Raw genomic sequence first — 20,860 nt, forward strand, 5'->3', positions numbered from 1 at the left:
CTCTCTCTTTCTCTCTTGTCTCCCTGTCTATATCTCTCTCTGTCTCTGCCCCTTCTCTGTTTCTTTCTCCCTCCTTGTCTGCCTCTATCTCTCTGTCTGTCTCTGTTTCTCTCTCTCTCTCGTTTTTCTTCTTCCTGTTTGTCTCTCTCCTTGTCTGCCTCTGTCTCTCTTTTTCTCTGTCACTCTCTCCATCTCTTCCCCATTTAAGGCATGCCTCAAAGCTTTTGAGGGGTTGTTTAGAGGAACTGGGTTTTGCTGCCATCTTTCTGACAGATCTTTTTGCTGGAAAGCTCCTCCTGGCTTTTGTGCCAGGTGAGAAATGTAGGAACCTTGGCCCAAGCCCAGGGCAACACTTACTAGTTGAGTGAGCATGGTCAGGATGCTTAGTCTCTCTGAGCCTCAGTTTCCTCCTTTGTAAAATAGGAATAAACACACAGGTACTACTTATCTCACAGGGTTTTGTGAGAAAATCATTTTTGAACTCCCTTAAAGAACTACAGAAATGTGTCACCAATAACAAAAAACAACAACTTGGAGACTGAGCTCGTATAATCAGGAGCATAGTTTCTAAAACTTTTAAAGACTTGATCAGAACAGCTGGCATTTCTTTAAGGTGCTTTCAATACCTCTTTGAGAGCTCCTCCTTTTGAGGCCTTATGGTACACTGGAAAGGGCACTGGATTTAAAGCTCAAGGAACAGGGTGTGAAAGCCACCTCTGCCTTTTACAGTTAACCTCTCTAGGACTCAGTCTCTTCATCTGTATAATGAAGGGTTTGGGGTTTGAGATTCAAACCCGAAAATGAAGGGGTTTGAATCTCATTATTTTAAACGGCTCTTCTAGATCTTCTTGTTGTTAAATTGTTTCAGTCGTGTCCAATTCTTCGTGACCCCGTTTGAGAATGGTTCATCATTTCCTTCCTCCAACTCATTTTTACAAACTGAGTCAAATGGTTAAGTGACTTGCCCAGGGTCATACAGCTAGTAAGTGTCTGAGGCTGGATTTGAACTCATGAAGTTGAGTCTTCCTGACTGCTCCTCCAGCTGCTAGCTTTCCTTCTAGCTCTAGGATCCTTTTTTAAAGTCAGAGCCATTTCCCTCAATCACCGATAAGCCCTTCAGAAGTCCTCTGCTGCTGACAGTCAAAACAATTAGATAATGGAAAAAAAATTTACACAGTTCCTTTCCCAAAACTGAAGGGAACTGAAGTACTCAAGGGAGTTTGTTGGGGGGTGGGGGCAGATATTTGAGTTAATATAGAATTGTCTTAGGAAAATAGAGGTTTCTGCTGAGGCATAAACAGTATACAAGAAGGTTCTAGTGACTAGAGTTGAAAAGACTTGGATTCGTTTTGCTTTCACACACACACACACACACATACACATACATTTCCCCAATTACATGTTAAGACAATTTTTTAACATTTGGATTTTTTTTTAAAGTTTCGAGTTTCAAATTCTATCCCTTCCTCCTTTCCCCCCTCCCTGAGACTGTAAGCAATCCAACACACATTATACATGTTTTACTTTGCTTTTAAATACATACATATGTATTCTTATCTGGTTAATCTCATTGGTTACCCAAGGTACTAATTTGAATGGACATTTCATATCAAGTCAATTTTTTTTTTAAATTCCTAATAAGGAGGCACATTTAATGGTTGGTTCATGCCCACTTAAATCTGATTAGTCATTTCACAGCTGTATCTTGGAGAGAGAAAACCTCAAATATTTTTGGTTGATTTCATAAGCAAACTAAAAGCAAGATCTTTTCTTGCTTCCTTACTGGTTCCCTTTGCTTATAATTTGCAAGCCAATAAATGAAAAATGTCCCCCTTCATGGTTATGTTTTTCATCAGTTGTTGTCGTTTTCCAGTGTTTTTTTCCCTTTTTATTTCCCATGACCCTTTTTAGGAGCTGGCAGCAAAGAACTGTCCTTACCTGATTTTACATTCTTCCCCCCTGCTTCACATGTCTCATTTTGCTCTTATAATGCTGCCTTGCCACACACACCTGACTGTTATTAACTCGGTCTGCCCCATCTTTGTCCACTGATTTGTGATCCACAGGGTTGTTCTGGGACGCTTCCTTCAAAACACAGGTCAGTCACCGGGAGAGGCACAGGATCTTGACACAGGTTTGTTTGTCATTGGTAGGTGGTTTGAGGACATTAGATGAGAGCACAAATTTGTTATTGTAGGGCTGCTGTGAATGCTTAAGCTGTGTATGCTTGATTATTATTATAGAGAGCAGTTTATGACAGCTGGCTCTGATTTGGTTATTTCCTGAAGAAGACACTTTTGAACAATTATTTAAATGCCTCTCCTCGTATAATTATAATAATAATGATGATGTTAATTTTGCAACTGAATCTGCTGTCCAGGGTATGCACACTTGACAGCTCTTGCTTTTAGTCCAGCTTCTTTTTATGTACTGATGTCAGCTGTTGTTGCTTAGATCCTTTAGCAGGGAACTTTTTTTTTGCCTATTTAGGGTTACTGCCCTGAAGGCAAAAAAAAAAAAAGGAAATAATGAGATCCACAAACAAAAAACTACTTAGTTTTTATCCTTAGGAAGAGAAACATAACCCATTATGATCTGCTTTTAAAATTGAGAACAAAAAACCTCAATTAATAAGTACACCAAATATTACAAAATAAACTCCATTTCCAATAAGTGGTAGCTTGGAGTTTTGGATTGTCAGAGTTAGATTTGAGTTCAAGTCTGGCCTCTGATAGGTAGCTGTGTGACCTTGGAACAAACACTTGACATCTCAGTACCCCCAGACATCCCTCTCAATCTGTATGCTGCAGAAGTCACAGATTTGCTCTAAGGAAGCCTTCTCACTGAAGTTCCCTATGTTAGTGAAATCACAGATTAGGACCAAACAAAAAGAACAAAACGAAACTTCAGTTCACAGTATGTCGGGGTGAAAAGGTGTAGGAAGACTGGAAAGGTACAGGCTCTGGATGGGAGTGGGGAAAATATCTAGTTCAAGATGTCCAATAAGTAGTTAGAAATGTGAGACTGGAGGTCAGAGCTAGACAACTAAATCTGAGAATGATTAGCACAAAGATGATAATAAAATCCATGAGAGATGATATGATTGCCAAGAGATACAGTATAGTGGCCTATGCCAGAGCCTTTGAGGTCACCCTTTGTCAGAAGGTGTGACCTGGATTAATGTCTAACAAAGGAAACTGAGGAGAGGTCAGACAGGGAAGAGGAGAACCAGGTAGAGCAGTGGGTATAATCCACAGTGTCAAAGGCTGTAGGGAGGTCAAGAAGGAAGATGACTGAGAAAAGGCCATCAGATTTGGCAATGAAGAGATCACTGGTGACTCTGAAGAGAGCAGTTTTGGTTAAATAATGAGTTTAGATGCTAGACTGTAGAAAACTAAGATAAAGTAAGAGAAAAGGAAGCAGATCCACTGATTGCAGAAGGTCTTCTCCAGAGTTAGCCACAAAAAAAGAGAGGAGAAACGTAGGATGGTAGCTAGTAGTGATGGATGGGTGGGATAAGCATTCTTTGAGGATGTGGAGAAGACACCAGCAGGTTTGCAGGCAGTAAGGAAGTAAACAATAGACAGGGAAAGATTAAAGATAAATGAGACTGAACATGACGGAGAAAGCAATCTGCTGGGGAAGATAGGAGACAATGTGATCACCTGTGCTTGTAGAGATGTTTGCCTCAGCCAGGAAGTGGGGGGAAACCCAAGGGATGCTGCTGTTCTTTTGAACTGTTCTTCTGGTACTCCACTTCTGGGTGTTGTTCTGCTTTGCCCAGGGCTTGCTAGGTTGTTCTAGGGACCCAGCTCTGCCCCATCCCACAACTGGACCTGATTTACTATGCTATGACATCAACTACCATCTCTCTCTGCTATCCTTCCCTTTTCACCTTAATTTCAAGTTGTATCCCATTCAAAAGATATTAATAACCACTCCCAATTCAGCTTGTCTCATTTTTATCTCGTGAGCATAGCTCCTTAGTCCTGCGCCACTAGGCAGAATGGTTATTGGACAGGGCTCATTGAAAGTGAATGTATTACTTACTGACTGGCCAGTGTGGGATAGAGGCAAGGGGCATCGGGCAGAAGGGGATGAGAAAGCTGTTCGTCAGACTCCATTGGCTCCCTTTACCTCCAGCACTAAAAATAAAGTCCTCTGTTTGACTCTTAAAGTCCTTTATAATCTGGTCCTTTCCTACCTTACAACATACTCCCTCACGATCTCGTGATTCTGTCCCCTTTGCCGTTCTCCAACAAGATGCTTCTCCGTGCATTTTCATTGACTGCTCCTGCTCGAATTTGTAGAATTCTTTCCCTCTGCCTGCTGACTTCCCTGGCTTCCTTCAAGTCCCAGCTAAATCTCTCTTTTGTTATCTCCAAACGATCCTTGTTTGCATTTTGTTTTTGCATATCTCCCTCCCCCTCCCCCCCATTAGACTCTGAACTCCTTGAGAACAGAGATTATTTTTGCCTGTCTATTCTCATTGCTTAATATAACACCTGGCACATAGTAGGCACTTAATAGATGCTTGTTGACAAATTGACAGGTTGTTGTTTAGTCATTTTTAGTCACGTCAGACTCTTTGTGACCCCATTTGGAGTTTTATTGGCAAAGATGCTGGAATGGTATGCCATTTCTTTCTCCAGCTCATTTTACAGATGAGGAAACTGAGGTCACACAACTAGAAAGTGTCTGAGGCTGGATTTGAACTCAAGCAGATGAGTCTTCTTGATTCCAGGTCCTGCACTCTATCCACTGTGCCATCCAGCTGCCAACTGAAGGCTAGTTCCCTCTTTTCCATAGACCAGGTATTCTTAACCAGAAAACCTTTTTTTCTAAAACAAAATTTTGATAATTGTATTTTACTATAAGTGGTTTTCTTTATAAGATTATGTATTTTATTTTTTCATTTAAACACATTTTTCTGAGAAGGCATCCTTAGGCCTCTTGACAAATTGCCAATGGAGTTCATTAGGTAGCAAAGGTTAAGAACCCTTGCCATTGTCTCTGGGCTATGTTGGAGGCCATGAATATCTCCAAACGATCCAAACCTATACTGCCAGGAAGGCATCTTTTGAGGCACCAGGTAAATGCTCTCTAGAAGGCCTGGTTGCTAGTTTTAAACAATCTAGGGAAAAGGGAGACACAGGGAATTTTTCCATTGATTTAACTTAAATATGGATTGCACTATTCATCAATAGAGGTCTAATCAAATTGGTAATGGCCAAGTAAATTCAACAAATATTTATTAAACTATATGCAAGGACCTGGAGATACAAAGACAAAAGAAAGAAAGAAAAACAGCTGGGATAACAGCTTAATTATATCAGGGGTGCAACTTGTAAATAGAGATGTAAATAAAAGATAATTTGAAGAGGAAGAAAGCACTGACTTGTGGGGAGGGGGATCAGAAACGGCTACTATTGTAGGAGGTGTTACATGAGCTGAACCTCAAAGGAAGCTAAGGACAAGATATTCAGGTATGGGGTGCAAAGGGAAGAACATAGAAGATGGATTATCATCCTGGAGGAATAGTGGATAGACCATTTGGGCTGGAAAAGAGCAGGTATGGTGGAGAATAATGTGAAATACAATTGGAAATGTGGGTTGGAGCCAGATTGTGAAAGGTCTTTAAATGCCTGGCTGAGGAGTTTGCATTTTATCCTAGAGGTATTAAGGAGTTACTTGAGATCCAAAAGCAATAGAAATCTTTTCATCATGCTGAAAGGGACCTTAAGAATGTAGTTCAGGGGCGGCCAGGTAGCACAGCAAGTAAGAGCACCGGCTCCAGTGTTGGGACGACCTGGAGATCGAATCCCGGGCTCAGACGCTCAGCACCACACCCAGAAATAACTGGCCGTGTAACCTTGAGCAAGTTACTTAACCCCGATTGCTAAAAAAAAAATGTAGTTCAACCTCCTTGCTTTAGACTAAAGAAAACTGAAGCCAAGAGAGAAGAAGTAACAGCCATAGGTGGTTCAAGTTCATTCAAACCAGAATATCTCAGACTTACACCAATTCATAGGACTGGGGGCTGGGTCAGGGAGAAAATGATAGGGATGGAACAGAACCAGGCATCCTGGAATATTATGGTGGAGAGCCCGTCCAGGGGACAGAGGAGAGCCGTGCACAGAAATAGAATGCTTTGCTCTTGTTCTTAGGATTTTTTTTCCTTCAGTTCCAGAAAGGAGAGGACCCAAGCAACAATGCTTACTTAGTTCAGAAAGAATGTAGTGAGCGGGCCAGCCAGAGAGCTCTGCCGGATCTCAATTTTGCGTGAGTATTTTTTGCTTAAGTCACTTCTTGCTTCTTTTTTTAGCTATTTTTCCTTCTTAACATGACACTAGTTCCCCTACTGCTCACACAAACCTCAAGGTCAAGCTAAGGCTGAAGTATTTACAGAGAGTCCAGGCACTTATAGGGAAAATCATAGCCAGTTCATCCCTTGACCTGGTTTGAACCAGTCGACTCAGTAGACTGAGGAGGGGAAGGAACAAGTGTCCTGACTCTAGGGTCAGGGATTTCTGAGTTCTGAGGCCAACAACAAACTGCTCTTTCATGCAGAAAAAGCTTAATATTAAACACTTTAAATAGCATAAGAATAAATGAACCTTTCCTGAATATGGTAAATACTATCTATCTAAAACCAAGAAAGAGTATTATCTGTAATGAAAAAATGCTAGAGGCCTTTCCAATAAGATTAGCGATAAAGCAAGGATGTCCATTGTCACCACTAGTATTTAATGAAGTTTTAGAAATGTTAGATATAGCAATAAGACAAGAGAAAGATGTTGAAAGAATAAGCATAAGCAGGGGAGAAGAAAATTATGACTCTTTGCAGATGATATAGTAGTTTATCATATCACCTTGGCAGCAAGGTGTTGCAGTCATTAGAGCACTGGGTCTAAAGTCAGGAAGACCTGAGTTTAAATCTAGCCTCAGACATTTACTAACAATGTGACCCAGGGTAAGTCACCTAACCTCTCTCTGCTTCAGTTTCCTCAACTGTAAAAATAGAAGTAATAATAGCATCTACATCACAGGGCTATTGTGAGGATCAAATGAGATAAGATTTGTAAAGTGCTCAGCACAGTGCCTTGCACATAGTAGGTATACAATAAATGCTCATTCCCTTCCCCTCCCCTTATTTAGAAGTCTAGAGATTTAACTAAAAATTAATTGGTATGATAATTTCAGTAAAGCAATAGAACACATAATAAGTCCTCAAAGATCTGCCTTTTTGTATACTGTGAACAGAATTCAGTAAAAAGAAAAAGAAATTTCATTTAAAATAGTTACATCATGTATAAAACATCGAGGAGTCTATTTACCAAGATGCACAATATGTATATAAATGGGAAAATCCTTTTGACATAAGACTTACATAATTGGAGAAGGAGTAATTGCTTATATTTGGGCTATATTAATATAATAAAAATTACAATGCTATCTAAATTATTCTATAGATTCAATGCCATACCAAACTACTAAATGATTAACTTAATAGAACTATATGAAATGATAACAAAATTCATCTAGAGAACAAAAGATCAAGAATCTCAAAAGAAATAATGGAAGTGGGAAGGAAAGGTACCTAGTATTACCAGTTCTCAAACAATAATTATTAAAACAATTTAGTACTGGTTAAAAATAGAAAAGCAGATCAGTGGACCAGATTAAATATACAAGACCCAAAATCACAGTAGTATAACGTTCAATAAATCAAAGAGCACTAATGAATAGATAAAGAACTCATTACACAACAAAAACTTCTGGGGAAACTAGAAAGTTGTCCGGGAGAAATTAGGCTTAGACTGACATCTTATACATTTTACCGCAATAAGCTCCAAGTTGGTAAATGACTTGGGTATAAAAGCTTTTACCATAAACAAATTGGAGAAGAAAGTAGATGCCTTTCAGATTTATGGATAAGGAGAATTTTTGACCAAACAAGGGACAGAGAGAGTCATGTGAAATTTTTATTACATAAAATTGAAATGTGTTTGAACAAAAAAAAAACCCCTATACTTCAAAATAAAGAGGAAATAGTTAATTGGAGGGGGGGACTCAGAAAATTTCTCTGATAAAAGTCTGATTCCTAATATGTATATGAAATTAATATGAATTTATAAGAACAAGAGCCATTTTTCAATAAATAGTTAAAGGAGAAGAATAGGAAATTCTCAAAAGAAGATATGCAATCTATCAACATTATGAAAAAGTGTTCAAATCACTGATAAAAAATGAAAATTAAAACAATGCTGAGGTTCTACTTCATATCCATCTGATTGACAAAGAAGACTAAAAAGGAAAATTACAATATTTGAAAGGTTTGTATGAGGAAAAGCAAACCATTGCACTATTGGTAGAGCTTAGAATTGGTCCAACCATCCTAGAAAGCAATTTGGAACTATACCTGTAAAGTCCCTAAAATGTATATGGACTTTGAACCAGCAGTAATAATACTGGGCATATATCCAAAAAGATCAAAGATAGGAAAAGATACATATGTATCCTTTTTTTTGTACACATATACCAAAAATATTGATAGCAACACTTTTTTGTTTGAACAAAGAACGGGAAACAAAATGGGTATATATCAACTGAGGAATGGCTCACCAAATTATAGTATATAATGGAGTGTTATTATGATATACAAAATGATAAATGGAATGAATTCAGAGAAACCTGGGAAGTTCTGTATGAACTGATGTAGAGTAAAATAAACAGAACCAGGAAAACAATTTATATTACTCCAACATTGTAAAAGAAAACAACTTGGAAATACTTCAGAACTCTGATCAATCAATATAGTGACTGGTCATGACCCCAGAAGACTGATGATAAAGCATGCTTCCCGCCTCTTGGCAGAGAGGTGGTGAACTATAGGTGCAGAATGAACTCTGTATTTCTAAACATAAGCAATCTGTGGATTTGTTTTGTTTGGCTATGCTTGTTTATGACAAAGGAAAGACTTTTATTTTTGTGAGGGAGAGTTGTGGTAGGGAATAGGGGAGAGTAATAGTGATACAAAAAAAGGAGAAAAGAAAGAAAAGAGCTTCAATGAAACATTTTTAAAATATCCAGAAGAGGTGAAAGAAGTATGGGAACACAGACAAATGGAACACTATTAGTGATAACATATTAAATTTAATGTATGCTTTTTAAAAAACTGAGCTATACATAATATTCACTGATTCACATACGAGCATTTTTTTAACTATTAGAAAAAAACAACCCAAGACAAAATAAAACCAAAACCAGTAAATTGCTCAAATGGCAGAACCTTCTGACCTCTTTGGTGGTCTGAGGTTGCTGCTGCTGCCACCTCCTGGGAGAACACAGACCAGCTCCAGGACCTGAATCTACTCTCAGATCCTGCAGGGCCCAAACAGGACTAAGATCCCTTTCTAACCTAAAATGGGTTCTTTTCTTACACAATAGTTTTTCCTGCATCTTCCCCTTGGACTTCATCTTTATACTAGACAAAATATCTCGATTTCTTCTGATCTTTCCAGCAATTTTATGTGGACTGATGATTAAAACACCTGGATTCTAGTCCTGGCTTTACCATTAGCTAGACACACAACCTTAGATAAGGAATTCCACTTCCTGTGTCCTCATATAGAATTTATAATTAGAAGGAACCTTAGAGGGAAGGGGAAAAATTACCTTAGAGATAATTTCATCTAACCCTCTCTTTTTATAAGAGGAAACTGATAGCAGGAGATGTCCCAGGTCATTTACACAGCTGATCATATTCATTCCCAACATCGTTCAGAGTCCAATTCTCAGTGCATTTTCCTGCCTAGCCATGGTAATTCTAGGGGTTAAGAAGGAAGGAGGAACTTAGAAATAGTGTATTGGGGCAGGAAGAACTCTGTACTTGTGAGTAAGGATACCGAAGGTCTGATAATTGGTGATAACCTGGCTTTACTATAATACTGTAATCAATACTTCAAGGACTATTTGTCATCACTCTTTCCCTTTCTACATGTTCACAGCATATTCCGGAATTTTGCCAGGAATCAAAGTCAACTTCAACGTCCTATACTTTGCAGATTCTACTGTCTTCCCTATCCTGAAAACTAGGACATTCACATTCCTCCAAATCTTATGGCACCTCTTCTGTTCTTCAGTAGCTTTCAAATATCACTGACAATAACTCAGCAATCATTCCCCAGGCGTGTGAGTAATACTATGTCAAAAGCCTTAGAAACTGTAGTATTCTGACCTTGCAGAAAATTAGCAGAGCATGCTTATCAGTTCTATGGGTACACTGCCAAAATCTGTTCTGGGGATGTTTCCACTTTGAAAGATAAGAGAGCTTCTATTACCAATGTGACCTTGGGGAGGTCACTTAATGTCTTTAGGCCTTATTTTCCTAATATGCAAGATGTGGGATAGGGGTAGATTAGATCCTTGTTAAGGCCTCTTCTAACTCTGAAGCCTACCATTCTATCAGATATTAATTTCCAGCTGCTAATTATTAGGTATATGGCTTTGGATAAAATATTTCTTCTCTATGGGCATCAGTTTCCTTATAGTTAGAATAAGAGAGTTCAATTAGATGATTTCTAAGGTTCCATCCAACCCCTTGATTCTATGACTTTAAGAAAATGTCAATCTTAGTGATACGCTACTTAAATATTTAACCAGTGGACTCTCAAAAAAAAAGTATACTCAACATGTTTTTCAGTTTATTCATCATTAACATTTTCTTAAGTCTAAACCATAGACAAAACAATAAATCAATTCCTCATTTGTAGCATTTGCCAGCTTACTCCAAAGTGTAAATGCTCATGCCGAAAATTTAACAATAAGTTCTCCCAAACTAGTATAAACTAGCTGTAACACACTTCTGATTTTAGTGCAATTACCAGTTTTTGTTTTGTGAAGAAAGCTAATTGAACTGAGCCTTACTCCCTCTGTCCAATGCTCCAGGCATTTCTTCTCTTTTGGGTAAATATTATTTGTTGTTTTACTCTGTTTTCTGTTTACACTGGATAGTCCTTATGTATATTATTTTTCTGGTATCGCTTACTTTATCCTGAATTATTTTAAATGTCATAGGATCATTGAACAAGAGTTGGAGGGAAACAGACCAGGCCCGATCCTCTCTTTTGTGTGTGTGTGTGTGTGTGTGTGTGTGTGTGTTTTGTTTGTTTGCTTGCTTTTTGGAGTGGGGAGGGCAGGGCAGTTGGGGTGAAGTGATTTGCCCAAGGTCACATAGCTAGTAAATGTTGTGTCTGAGGCTGGATTTGAACTCAGGTCCTCCTGACTCCAGGGCTCTATTCACTGCACCACCTAGCCACCCCACCAACCCCCTCTTTTTACAAATGAGGAAACTGAAGATGATTTGTCTAAGGCAGTAAGCTTCAGAGTTAAGATTAAAAAAAAAAAGCTAACATTTAAGAAACATTTTAAGATTTACAAAGCACTTCATTCATATTATCTCATTTGAACTCACGTCCTCTGACTCCAAAGCAAGTGTGCTTTCTACCGTACTATGTTTTGTTTTGTTTTTTGGAATTGTCATATTTGTTACTTCTTACAGAACAGTAATTTATGTTACAGTCAGGTACCACAATTTGTTTAGCTAGTTTACAAACTGATGAGAAGGAAGAAAAGAAGGAAACAAGCATTTATTAAACACCTATTATGTGCCAGGTTCTGTGCTAAGTGCTTTCCAAATATTATCTCATTTGATCTTTACAACAACCCTGAGAAAAAAGATGCTATTATCATCTCCATTTGACAGTCAAGGAAACTGAGTCAGACAGAGGTTAAGTGACTTGTCCAGGGTCACAGAGCTACTAAGTTGTCTAGTGCTAGGTCTGAACTCAGGTCTTTCTGATGCCAGACCCAGCGCTCTACCCATTTTGTTTCTAGTTCTTTGCTGCTACAAATGAATGAATGAAAATATACTTCTGAAGTACGTGCAGTGCGCCAGATACCATGCTAGGCACTGAGGATACAAAGACAAAAGAGGGACAATTGCTCTCCTCAAGGTTCTTTGTTCAAATATAGTGAAGGAGTGGCTAGAGAGGGTATTTTGTTCTAGAAAGTTACAAGGATGGTAAGTGGGAGTCACAGGGTAGGCAGTTGCTTGTGTCTTTTCTAGAAGCAATGGTAATGTTAATTTAGACACAGCAAGGTGGTTCAGGGGACAGTATTAGACTTGGAATCAGAAAGACCTGAGTTCATATCCTGGCTCAGATGTTTAGTAGCTGTGTGACACTGGTCAAGTTACTTAACCTAGGGCTGCCTTAGTTTCCTTATCTGTGAAATGGGGACAATAATAGCACCTATGTCCCAGGGTTGTTGTGAGGACTTATTAAGATAATATTTGTAAACTGCTTTGTAAACCTTATAGCACTAAATAAATGCTAGCTTTTGATATTTATTTCCAGAGCAAAAGAAAAGTTGGGGGATGGTTATGGAATCTCCATGCTCATGGAAGGAAGATGTTGGAGTGAAACATGGTTAGGGGCCAGCTAGGTATAGTGGATTATTATCAATCGAGACAGGAAGGCACCAGGGCAGGAATTCCAAAGCTGAGTAGGGATATCCCCGGGGTAGGAAGATATGGAAGAAAGATGACCAAAGTAAAGCATTGCAGGAAAACTGGGGGCAATATGGATGTTTTTTGATCCTTGTTCATCTAATCTATTCCACTGATCCATTTTTCTATTTTTAATCAATATCAAATACCAAAGTTTTGATGACTATTGATTTTTTTTATCAGATGCTTTATTAACTTCTAGTTTACATCATTCATTTCTGCAAGATTTTGAGTTACAATTTTTCTCCCCGTTTTTCCCCTACCCACCACCCCAAAATAGCAATCCCACTGGATATCCCCTCCTCCAATCTGTGCTCTCCCATATCTTCTCCCATACCCCCTCCAACTTTCCAGTAGGGTACGGTGGATCTCTATGCCCCAGTGCCTGTATATCTTATTTCCCATTTACATGTAAAATAATATTGATAATAGTATATATATATATATATATATATTTTAAACATTTGATTTTAAAACTTTGAATTCCATATTCATTCCCTTCCTCCCTTGTCACCCACCCATACTGGGAAGATAAGCAATTCAATATAGGTTGTACATGTGTAGCTATGCAAAACATTTCCATAGTAGATATATTGTAAAAGACTGACTATATTTCCCTCCCTCCTACCCCACCTCCCACTTGTTCTATTCTCTACTTTGATCCTGTCCCTTTTCAAAAGTGGGTGCTTCCAACTTCCCTCTCCCCCAGCCTGCCCTCCCTTCCCTCTTCCCCCCTCTCAACCCTTTCTCCCCTACTCTCCTGTAGGATGAGATACCATATTTACTGTGTATATCATTCCCTCCCTAAGCCAAATTAAATGACAATAAGGTTGACCCATTCCATTTTGCCTTCCTGTTCTTCCCCTCCATTGTAACCATTTTCCCTTGCCTCTTCTATATGAGATAGTTTACCCCAATCTATCTCTCCCCATCTCCTCTCATTATATTCCTCTCTCACCTCTTACTTTCACCTTTTAAGTATCATCCCTTCCCATTAAACTGGTCCTGTGCACTCTTGTACACATATATACACACATTTACATATGTATTCATAAGCCCATATATCCTCCTATATAGACATATATATGTATGTGTGTGTATGTATATATACATTTCTATTCCCTTCAATTATTCTCCTACTGAGAAAAGTTTCATAAGTTACAATTATCGTTTTTCCATGTAGGAATGTAAATAGTTCAACTTTGATAAGTTCCTTATGATTTCTTTTCCCTGTTTACTCTCTCATGCTTCTCTTGCTTCTTGTATCTGAACATCAAATTTTCTATTCAACTCTGGTTTTTTCATCAAGAATGCTTGAAAGTCCTCTATTCCACTGAATGACCATATTTTCCCCTGAAACATGATACTCAGTTTTGATGAGTAGGTGATTCTTGGTTTTAATCCCAGCTCCTTTGCCCTCCGGAATATCCTATTCCAAGACCTTCGATCCCTCAGTGTAGAAGCTGCCAGATCCTGTGTTATCCTGATTGCATTTCCACAATATTAAAATTGTTTCTTCCTAGCTGCTTGTAATATTTTCTCCTTGATCTGGGAACTCAGGAACCTGGCTATAATATTCCTAGGAGTTTTCTTTTTGGGATATTTTTCAGGAGGTGATCGGTGGATTCTTTCAACCTTTATTTTGCCTTCTGGTTCTAAAACATCAGGGCAGTTCTCCTTGAGAATTTCTTGAAGGATGATTTCTAGGTTCTTTTTTTGATCATGGCTTTCAGGTAGTCCAATAATTTTTAAATTCTCTCTCCTGGATCTATTTTCCAGGTCAGTGATTTTTCCAATGATACATTTCACATTGCCTTCTATTTTTTTCATTTGTTTGGATCTGTTTAATAGTATCTTGATTTCTCATAGGGTCACCAGCTTCCATTTGCTCCAATCTAATTCTGAAGGAATGATTCTCCTCAGTGAGCTTTTGAGGTTCTTTTGCCATCTGGCAAATTTGACTTTTTGAGGCATTCTTTTCCTCATTGACTTTTTTAGCCTCTTTTGCCATTTGAGTTAGTCTATTTTTTAAGGTATGATTTTTCTCATTCAGGCTGTTGACTCTCATAATTTTCTTGCATCATTCTTATTTCTCTTCCCAATTTTTCCTCCACTTCTCTTATTTCTTTTTCAAAATCCCTTTTAAGCTCCTCTATGGCCTGTAACCAGCTTGTATTTTTCTTAGAAGCTTTTGGTGCAGAGGTTCTGACTTCACTGTCTTCCTCCTGTTCATGCTTTGCTCCTTTTTGTCCCCAAAATAGGAGTCTAATATTGGATTCCTCTATTTGCTTTGCTTCCCTCGTTTACTCATGTTGTCATTCAATTACTTGAGTTTTGGGCTTTTTGCCACAGTAGGACTCTGCTACCAGACAGGGGAGCTTCATACCAAATGCTGGTGTTTTCTCAGCTGCCAAAGGTATTAGCTGGGTGCCCTCTCTAAAGCTTCCACACACTCTGGCAAGCTGGTCACATACCCCAGGACCTCCACCCTAGACCACAATCCAGATCCAAGCAGGTTAAAGAAAGAGCGATTACCCCTCAGACTGGTTGCTTGGTCCCCCTACAGTCTGCAGTCCAGGAGCTGAAGCTGCCACGTGGGCAGCATGGCCATGGCACCTCAGCGGCTTCTCCCTCCAGGGGATAAAGGCTGACATACTCCCAAACTACCAGTTCCCAAAGTCCACACTGCACTGACCTCTCACTTTGTCCTTAGCATCTATGGTTGATGATTCTGGAAACTGCCATAGCTGCTGGTGATCTGAAGTCCCTCCAGCCAGTGGGTGGTCAGGCCTGCCCTGGGGCTAAAAACCTCCAGCTCGAGGAGGGCTGGGGTTGGCTCCCAGAGCGCTACTGTGCTGGCTGCTCCCTGTAGGCCTCTCAGGCTGTTCTCAGTGTCCTCTGTGTCATTTTGTGGGTTCTGTAGCTCCAAAGTTTGTTCAGAGTCACCTTTTATGTGAATTGGAGATGGCAGGAGCCAGAGCCCAGTGGTGGTCCTCTTTCGACTCTACCATCTTGACTCTGCCCCCCATGACTATTGATTTTTAATAAAGTTTGAGCTCTGAAAGTGCTTCATTGCTATTTTTTAAAATTATTATTTCTCCGGACATTCTGAACCTCTTATTCCTTCAAATGAATTTTGTTATTATTTTATCTACCTCTATAAAGGTACACTTTGGCAGTTGATTGACATGGCATTAAGTATGTAAATCAGTTTAGGAAACATTTTTATTATACAACTGCAGACCAACCATGAGCAATGAATATTCTTTCAATTATTTGTCTTCCTTGTTCTCTGTCAAGACTGCTTTGTAATTATATTTATAGGATGTAGATTAATTTTTGTAGATTAATTCACAGAAATTTTATGCATTTTGTAGTTATTTTACATGAGAACTCTCTTTCTAAAATTTTCTCCTGGGTTTTGTTTTTGGTATATAGAAATGTTGATGATTTTTGTGGGATTTTTAAGAAAATTGTTATCTTGCAACTTAACTGAAATTATTAATTGTCTCAATGCATTTACTCACTCTTTGGGATTTTTTTCCCCCCAATAGAAAGGTGGATTAGTGTTGGCAAACTTTTAGAAAAGGAAGATATTACAAAGAGCCAATATGGCTTTATCAACAATAGGACATAGTTGACTAAACTAATTTCCATTTTTTCCATGATTACTAAACTAGTAGATGAGAGAAATGGTGTGGAGATATACTTCATCTAGCTTTTACTGAAGCTTTTGATAAAGTCTCTCATACTTTCTCATTGAGACAATGAAGGGATATGGATTAAATATTAAAGAATAAGCTCTATTTAATTTCATTTTGCCTTGAAGTATTAATTTTAAATTTGTTAGCATGTAATTATGGATAGTAAATTCTGATGATAATTTTTATTTCTTCCATTTGTTGTAAATTCATCTTAATTTTTTATTTTAGCAATTTGATTTTCTTTCTTCTCTTTTATCTGATTAACCAAAGGTTTATCAATTGTGTTACTTTTTGAAGAATCAGAATTTAATTTTATAATTTCTATTGTGTTTTTAATTTATTTCTAATTCCCAAGACTTCCTCCTTTGAACTTTTATGAGCCTTGTTAATGTGATGTTTCCCTACTTTTAAAAATTGCTAGTTCAGCTCATTAATTCTCTATTTAACTTTTTAAATGTACATTTTCATAGTAGAATTTTTTTCCTCTGAGTAATGTTTTATCTATACCTTCCAAAATTTGTTAAAAGCTCTGATCATTATTGTTCTTTTTAACTTAAGTTCTAATTGCTTCTTTGATTTATTCTCTGATCTACTCATTATACAGGATATCATTATTAAGTCACTAATTTGGTCTTATGTTTTATTTCTATTCTCTGTGTGAATTATTATTTTTATTGTATTATGGCATATAGATTCTGTATCTAATGTTTTGACTTTTTTTTTAACCATTGTTTACTTTCTCTGTGTTCTATCATATGGTCTATTTTTACAAATGTATATCAGGTACTGAATAATATGCATAGTCTTTAATATTTCCATTTAAAAGAACACATGTTTTCAAAATCTAACATTCCTAACATTTTGTTTCGTTTATATCTTTTTCTTCCTTTATCTGTGTTAATTTATTCAGCTCTAAGAGAACTTTAAAGTTTCCTATAGTTATTATTTCCATCTACATCTTTTTGCAATTCAGTTAACTTTCCTTTATGAATTTAGATGTCCTTCCACTAAGTGCATGTGTTCAATTTTGATATTTCATTTTGAAGGGTACCTTTTAGCATTATATAGTTTTCCTATTTATCTATCTCAATATTGAGAATTTTAATCTTTGCTTTGTACAAGAGCATGACTGTAACCTCTGCTTTTTTTGAAATCATGTTAAATATTAAATGCTGTTTGAGCCTCACTTGAATGATACAATCTTCATTTTTTGGATTTATTTTTTGTATGCCAAAAATTGGTGGATTTTGTTTTCTTATCCTGTTATCCTCTTTTTTATTGGATTGTTTAATCCATTTACATTTAAGGTGATGATTGTTAGGTTTGTGTTTTTCATTTATTTCATTTGTATGGATTTTTGTTCCTTTCTCTTTTAAGTCAGTTCTTTGTACCTTTGACTAGACTTACTTATACTGCTATAATTCTAGTCTATTCCCATAGGGTCATCATCCAGACTCCCATTTACTTGATATCCTAAATTACTTGAATTTACTTAAGATGTTAATTTCTCTTTCAAAAAAGCATTTTCAAATGTTTCTTTCACTCCTCAGATAAGTATGTGGTTCATAATCTTCCTTTCCTCTTCCCACTTCTTAGATTAACATTCTTTTATTGTACCTCTTTCTAAGAAATTTTCATTTCCTTTTTTCTCATTTCTTCATTTCAGTACTTTATTATACATTCTATTCTCCCACTCATTGCCCATACCAAGACATTTCCTTGTTATTTCTTTATTCTATTTTCTTCATTAGAAATAGAACTTCTAGAGTCACAAATTTGATTTTCTTCTCTCCTATTTCTAGAATTGCCTTTATGTATCTTACCCTGTCCTTATCACTCATTCTTGTACATATGTATGTATGAATGTATATATTCATTTACCTTATTTTTTGTTTTGCTTTTAATGGTGCCTTCTACTGTGTCCTACTCCTAGAAATGATATTTAATAAAGAAGCAAGCAGATAGTGATGAAATTGATTCACCCTGAAACCCAAGGTATGAGGCTTAATCCTATCTCTGGCTGTTATCATGATCACTGCTTCTCAGACCAGATGATTCTATCTCCAGATCTACCTACCCCTTGCCAACTTGGGTGCTGAATGCATTCTATAATGTGTTCAAAGTTGTCCATTATGCCATTTTTTTTCTGAAATTCTGTTGAGATCTCTAATTTTCCAACTGAATTTCTCTCCTAAAATAACTTGGACACCCCCTCCTACCATTCCAGTCTCCACTATGTACTCTGTTTTTTAGTGACACTGGTCTTGCTGTTTCTCAAAGAGGATTCTTCATATCCTTCCTATATTGCTGCTTCCTAGCTTCCTTCAAGTACCAGCTAAAATCTTACCTTCTACAAAAGCCTCTCCTGATCCCCCTTAATACTAGTGCCTTCCCTCTGGTGATTATCTCCAATTTATCATTTATACATCTTTTTTGTGTTTAGTTGTTTGCACTAGACTGTGAGCTCCTTAAGATTAGGGACTGTCTTTCACATTTCTTTGCAACCCCAGTGCTTAGCACAGTGACTGGCACATAGTAGACATTTAACAAATGCTTAATGACTGACTAATATCTTTTCTCTTGGAATTCATTTATTTTATTCCAGGATCTCTGGGAATTTCAGAATATTTTTTTTTCCATTGGGGATTTTTCATTTATTCCCCTTTATAGCATAATAACAGTCCTATTTTTTGTTGTTGTTTATATGCATTTTTCTTTCTTTTACTGTTGGTTTATCTGCTTAGTAACTAGGCCTGTAACTAGCCTTTTTCTTTTTGTCTTTCAGCCTTTAAAAAAAATTGTATTTTTAGTAACTTGTCTCTGGCTTCCCTCCTCATTCTTGTCCCTTTGCCCTTCTATTGCTATGGCACATAATGTCCTCATCTTCTTCTGTTTGGGGAATGTGGGGGATTTGCTCCCTGCCCAAAGTAAACTTTCTTAACTCATTTAAGAAAATAGTTCAAAATCTTCCTTCCCCCTGTGGACTCACATTCTTTCAAGTGGCTTGGCAGAATTAGTTTCTTTCTTGTGATGGAGTGTGCATGTTGGAGGGTGTTTCAGATCAAACCCCCACTTTTCAGGGACTGGGAAGGCCTCCAGAGATAGACCCCAAGTCACAAGCTTGTGAGGTTGATTGCACTGGAGCTGGCTAATAGTAGCTTCATGTGTTTCAATTCTCTCACGTAATTTCATGAGGCATTTTCTTCCCTTAGTGTTTGTTATCTTGCTAATTCAACTGTGGTTACTACATATTGGACCCACATTTTCTTTGACTTTTTGTAGTTAAAAGTTATATATGGAAAACATACTACTCAGTCATCTCTGATTGAAGTTACCACATGTTACCCACCCTCCATATGTGATACTAAACTTTTCTGTATCATCCTCTACTATTCTCCTTCAATTGCTCTTTCAGGATCTCTGGGCTGAGATGGAGGATAATAGCCTAGTTCACCATTGCAGTCTAGATATCATCTCACTGTTTCAATGTGTAATTAATAACATTTTAAAAGACAAACTTCCTGGAGTAGATTGCATGTTATTGTCACAATACACAAATGAATCATGTACATATTTAAATGTTAAATATATTTGTGATTGTTCTAACCATTTCTTGAAGCATGGGACTATCTTAGTGGAGACAAGGTTTCTTAATGCTTTAAGTTTTCTGCCCCAGGAAATGGGGACATGGGGATAAGATCTGAAGAAATGTGGGCTAGTATAAGATGGCTGTAAAAGCAATCTAACATGGGGTAATAAAAACAATATTGGAGTGGGTATCAGAAGACCTATATTCTATACTGCCCTTTGGTACAGGGCAGTTGCTGAAATTTAGGTAAGTTGCTTAAGCCAACTAGACTGAAATCCTTTCTACTCTAAGGAATCATCCCTCCCATAACATTTTTCTATCTATAAAATAAGAGGTTTTTGATCTTTTGGAACATAGGTTTATAGCAAGAAGGAATTTTAGAGATAATCTAGTCCATCCTTCTCATGTATAGATTAGAAAACTGATATCTAGAAGTTAAATGACTTGTCCAATTATGTGATTCTGTGGGGAAAAAAGTATATTGACACTAAGTCATTCATTAGGAAATCATGGGTGAATAATTATCTGTACCTCAGTTTCCTCCTCTGAAAAGTCCAAATGATAATAGTGACAGCTTTTTGGAGCCAAAAACAAGCTGGACAATCAAAGAAAGCCAAGTTTTTGTTTTGAGTCTAGTTCTCTTTATCTTGCCAAAACGGGAAATGCAGAGGCTATTCCTGACCCTAAATCCTCCCTATTGATCGGTAAGAAAGCTTCAGCCTCCTAGGTTTTTCTGACCCGGGATAGCTAGTTGGCCCCTCCTTAGAGCATCTGGTTCACCATATTAATGCCAGACTTCGTTTTGGACACCCCACCGACTTTAGCCTAACTGCATGCAGCACAGAACCACAAAACTCAGGCTACCTCATTTTCCCATCCTCAGCCTCCTCTGGTAACAGGGATTACAGGCCGGCTGCCAGGAAAAGTGGCAAGTGTTTTAACAACTCCAATGGAAACGAACATCTGGCCAACAAATCTTTGTAGCCTAAGGAGTAT

At 37.6% G+C, this 20,860-nt stretch overlaps 1 protein-coding gene across 2 annotated transcripts in view; it reads left to right on the forward strand.

Annotated features, from left to right (window-relative positions):
- Positions 1 to 20,860, forward strand: part of MKLN1 (muskelin 1) — a 305,308-nt gene that overhangs the window by 43,415 nt on the left and 241,033 nt on the right. Inside the window, exons 4-5 of one of the 2 annotated variants that reach the window (XM_069087238.1) lie at positions 2,067 to 2,149; positions 6,185 to 6,282. In XM_069087238.1, coding sequence (XP_068943339.1) covers positions 2,067 to 2,149; positions 6,185 to 6,282 — 181 coding nt within the window. The remainder of the gene's footprint in view (positions 1 to 2,066; positions 2,150 to 6,184; positions 6,283 to 20,860) is intronic. The other variant, XM_069087241.1, reaches the window with a different exon arrangement.

Source organism: Petaurus breviceps, unplaced genomic scaffold, assembly GCF_028583685.1.
Source record: "Petaurus breviceps papuanus isolate PSGF00001 unplaced genomic scaffold, PetGlider_PUasm1.0 181, whole genome shotgun sequence".
NCBI classification, from domain to species: Eukaryota; Metazoa; Chordata; class Mammalia; order Diprotodontia; family Petauridae; genus Petaurus; species Petaurus breviceps.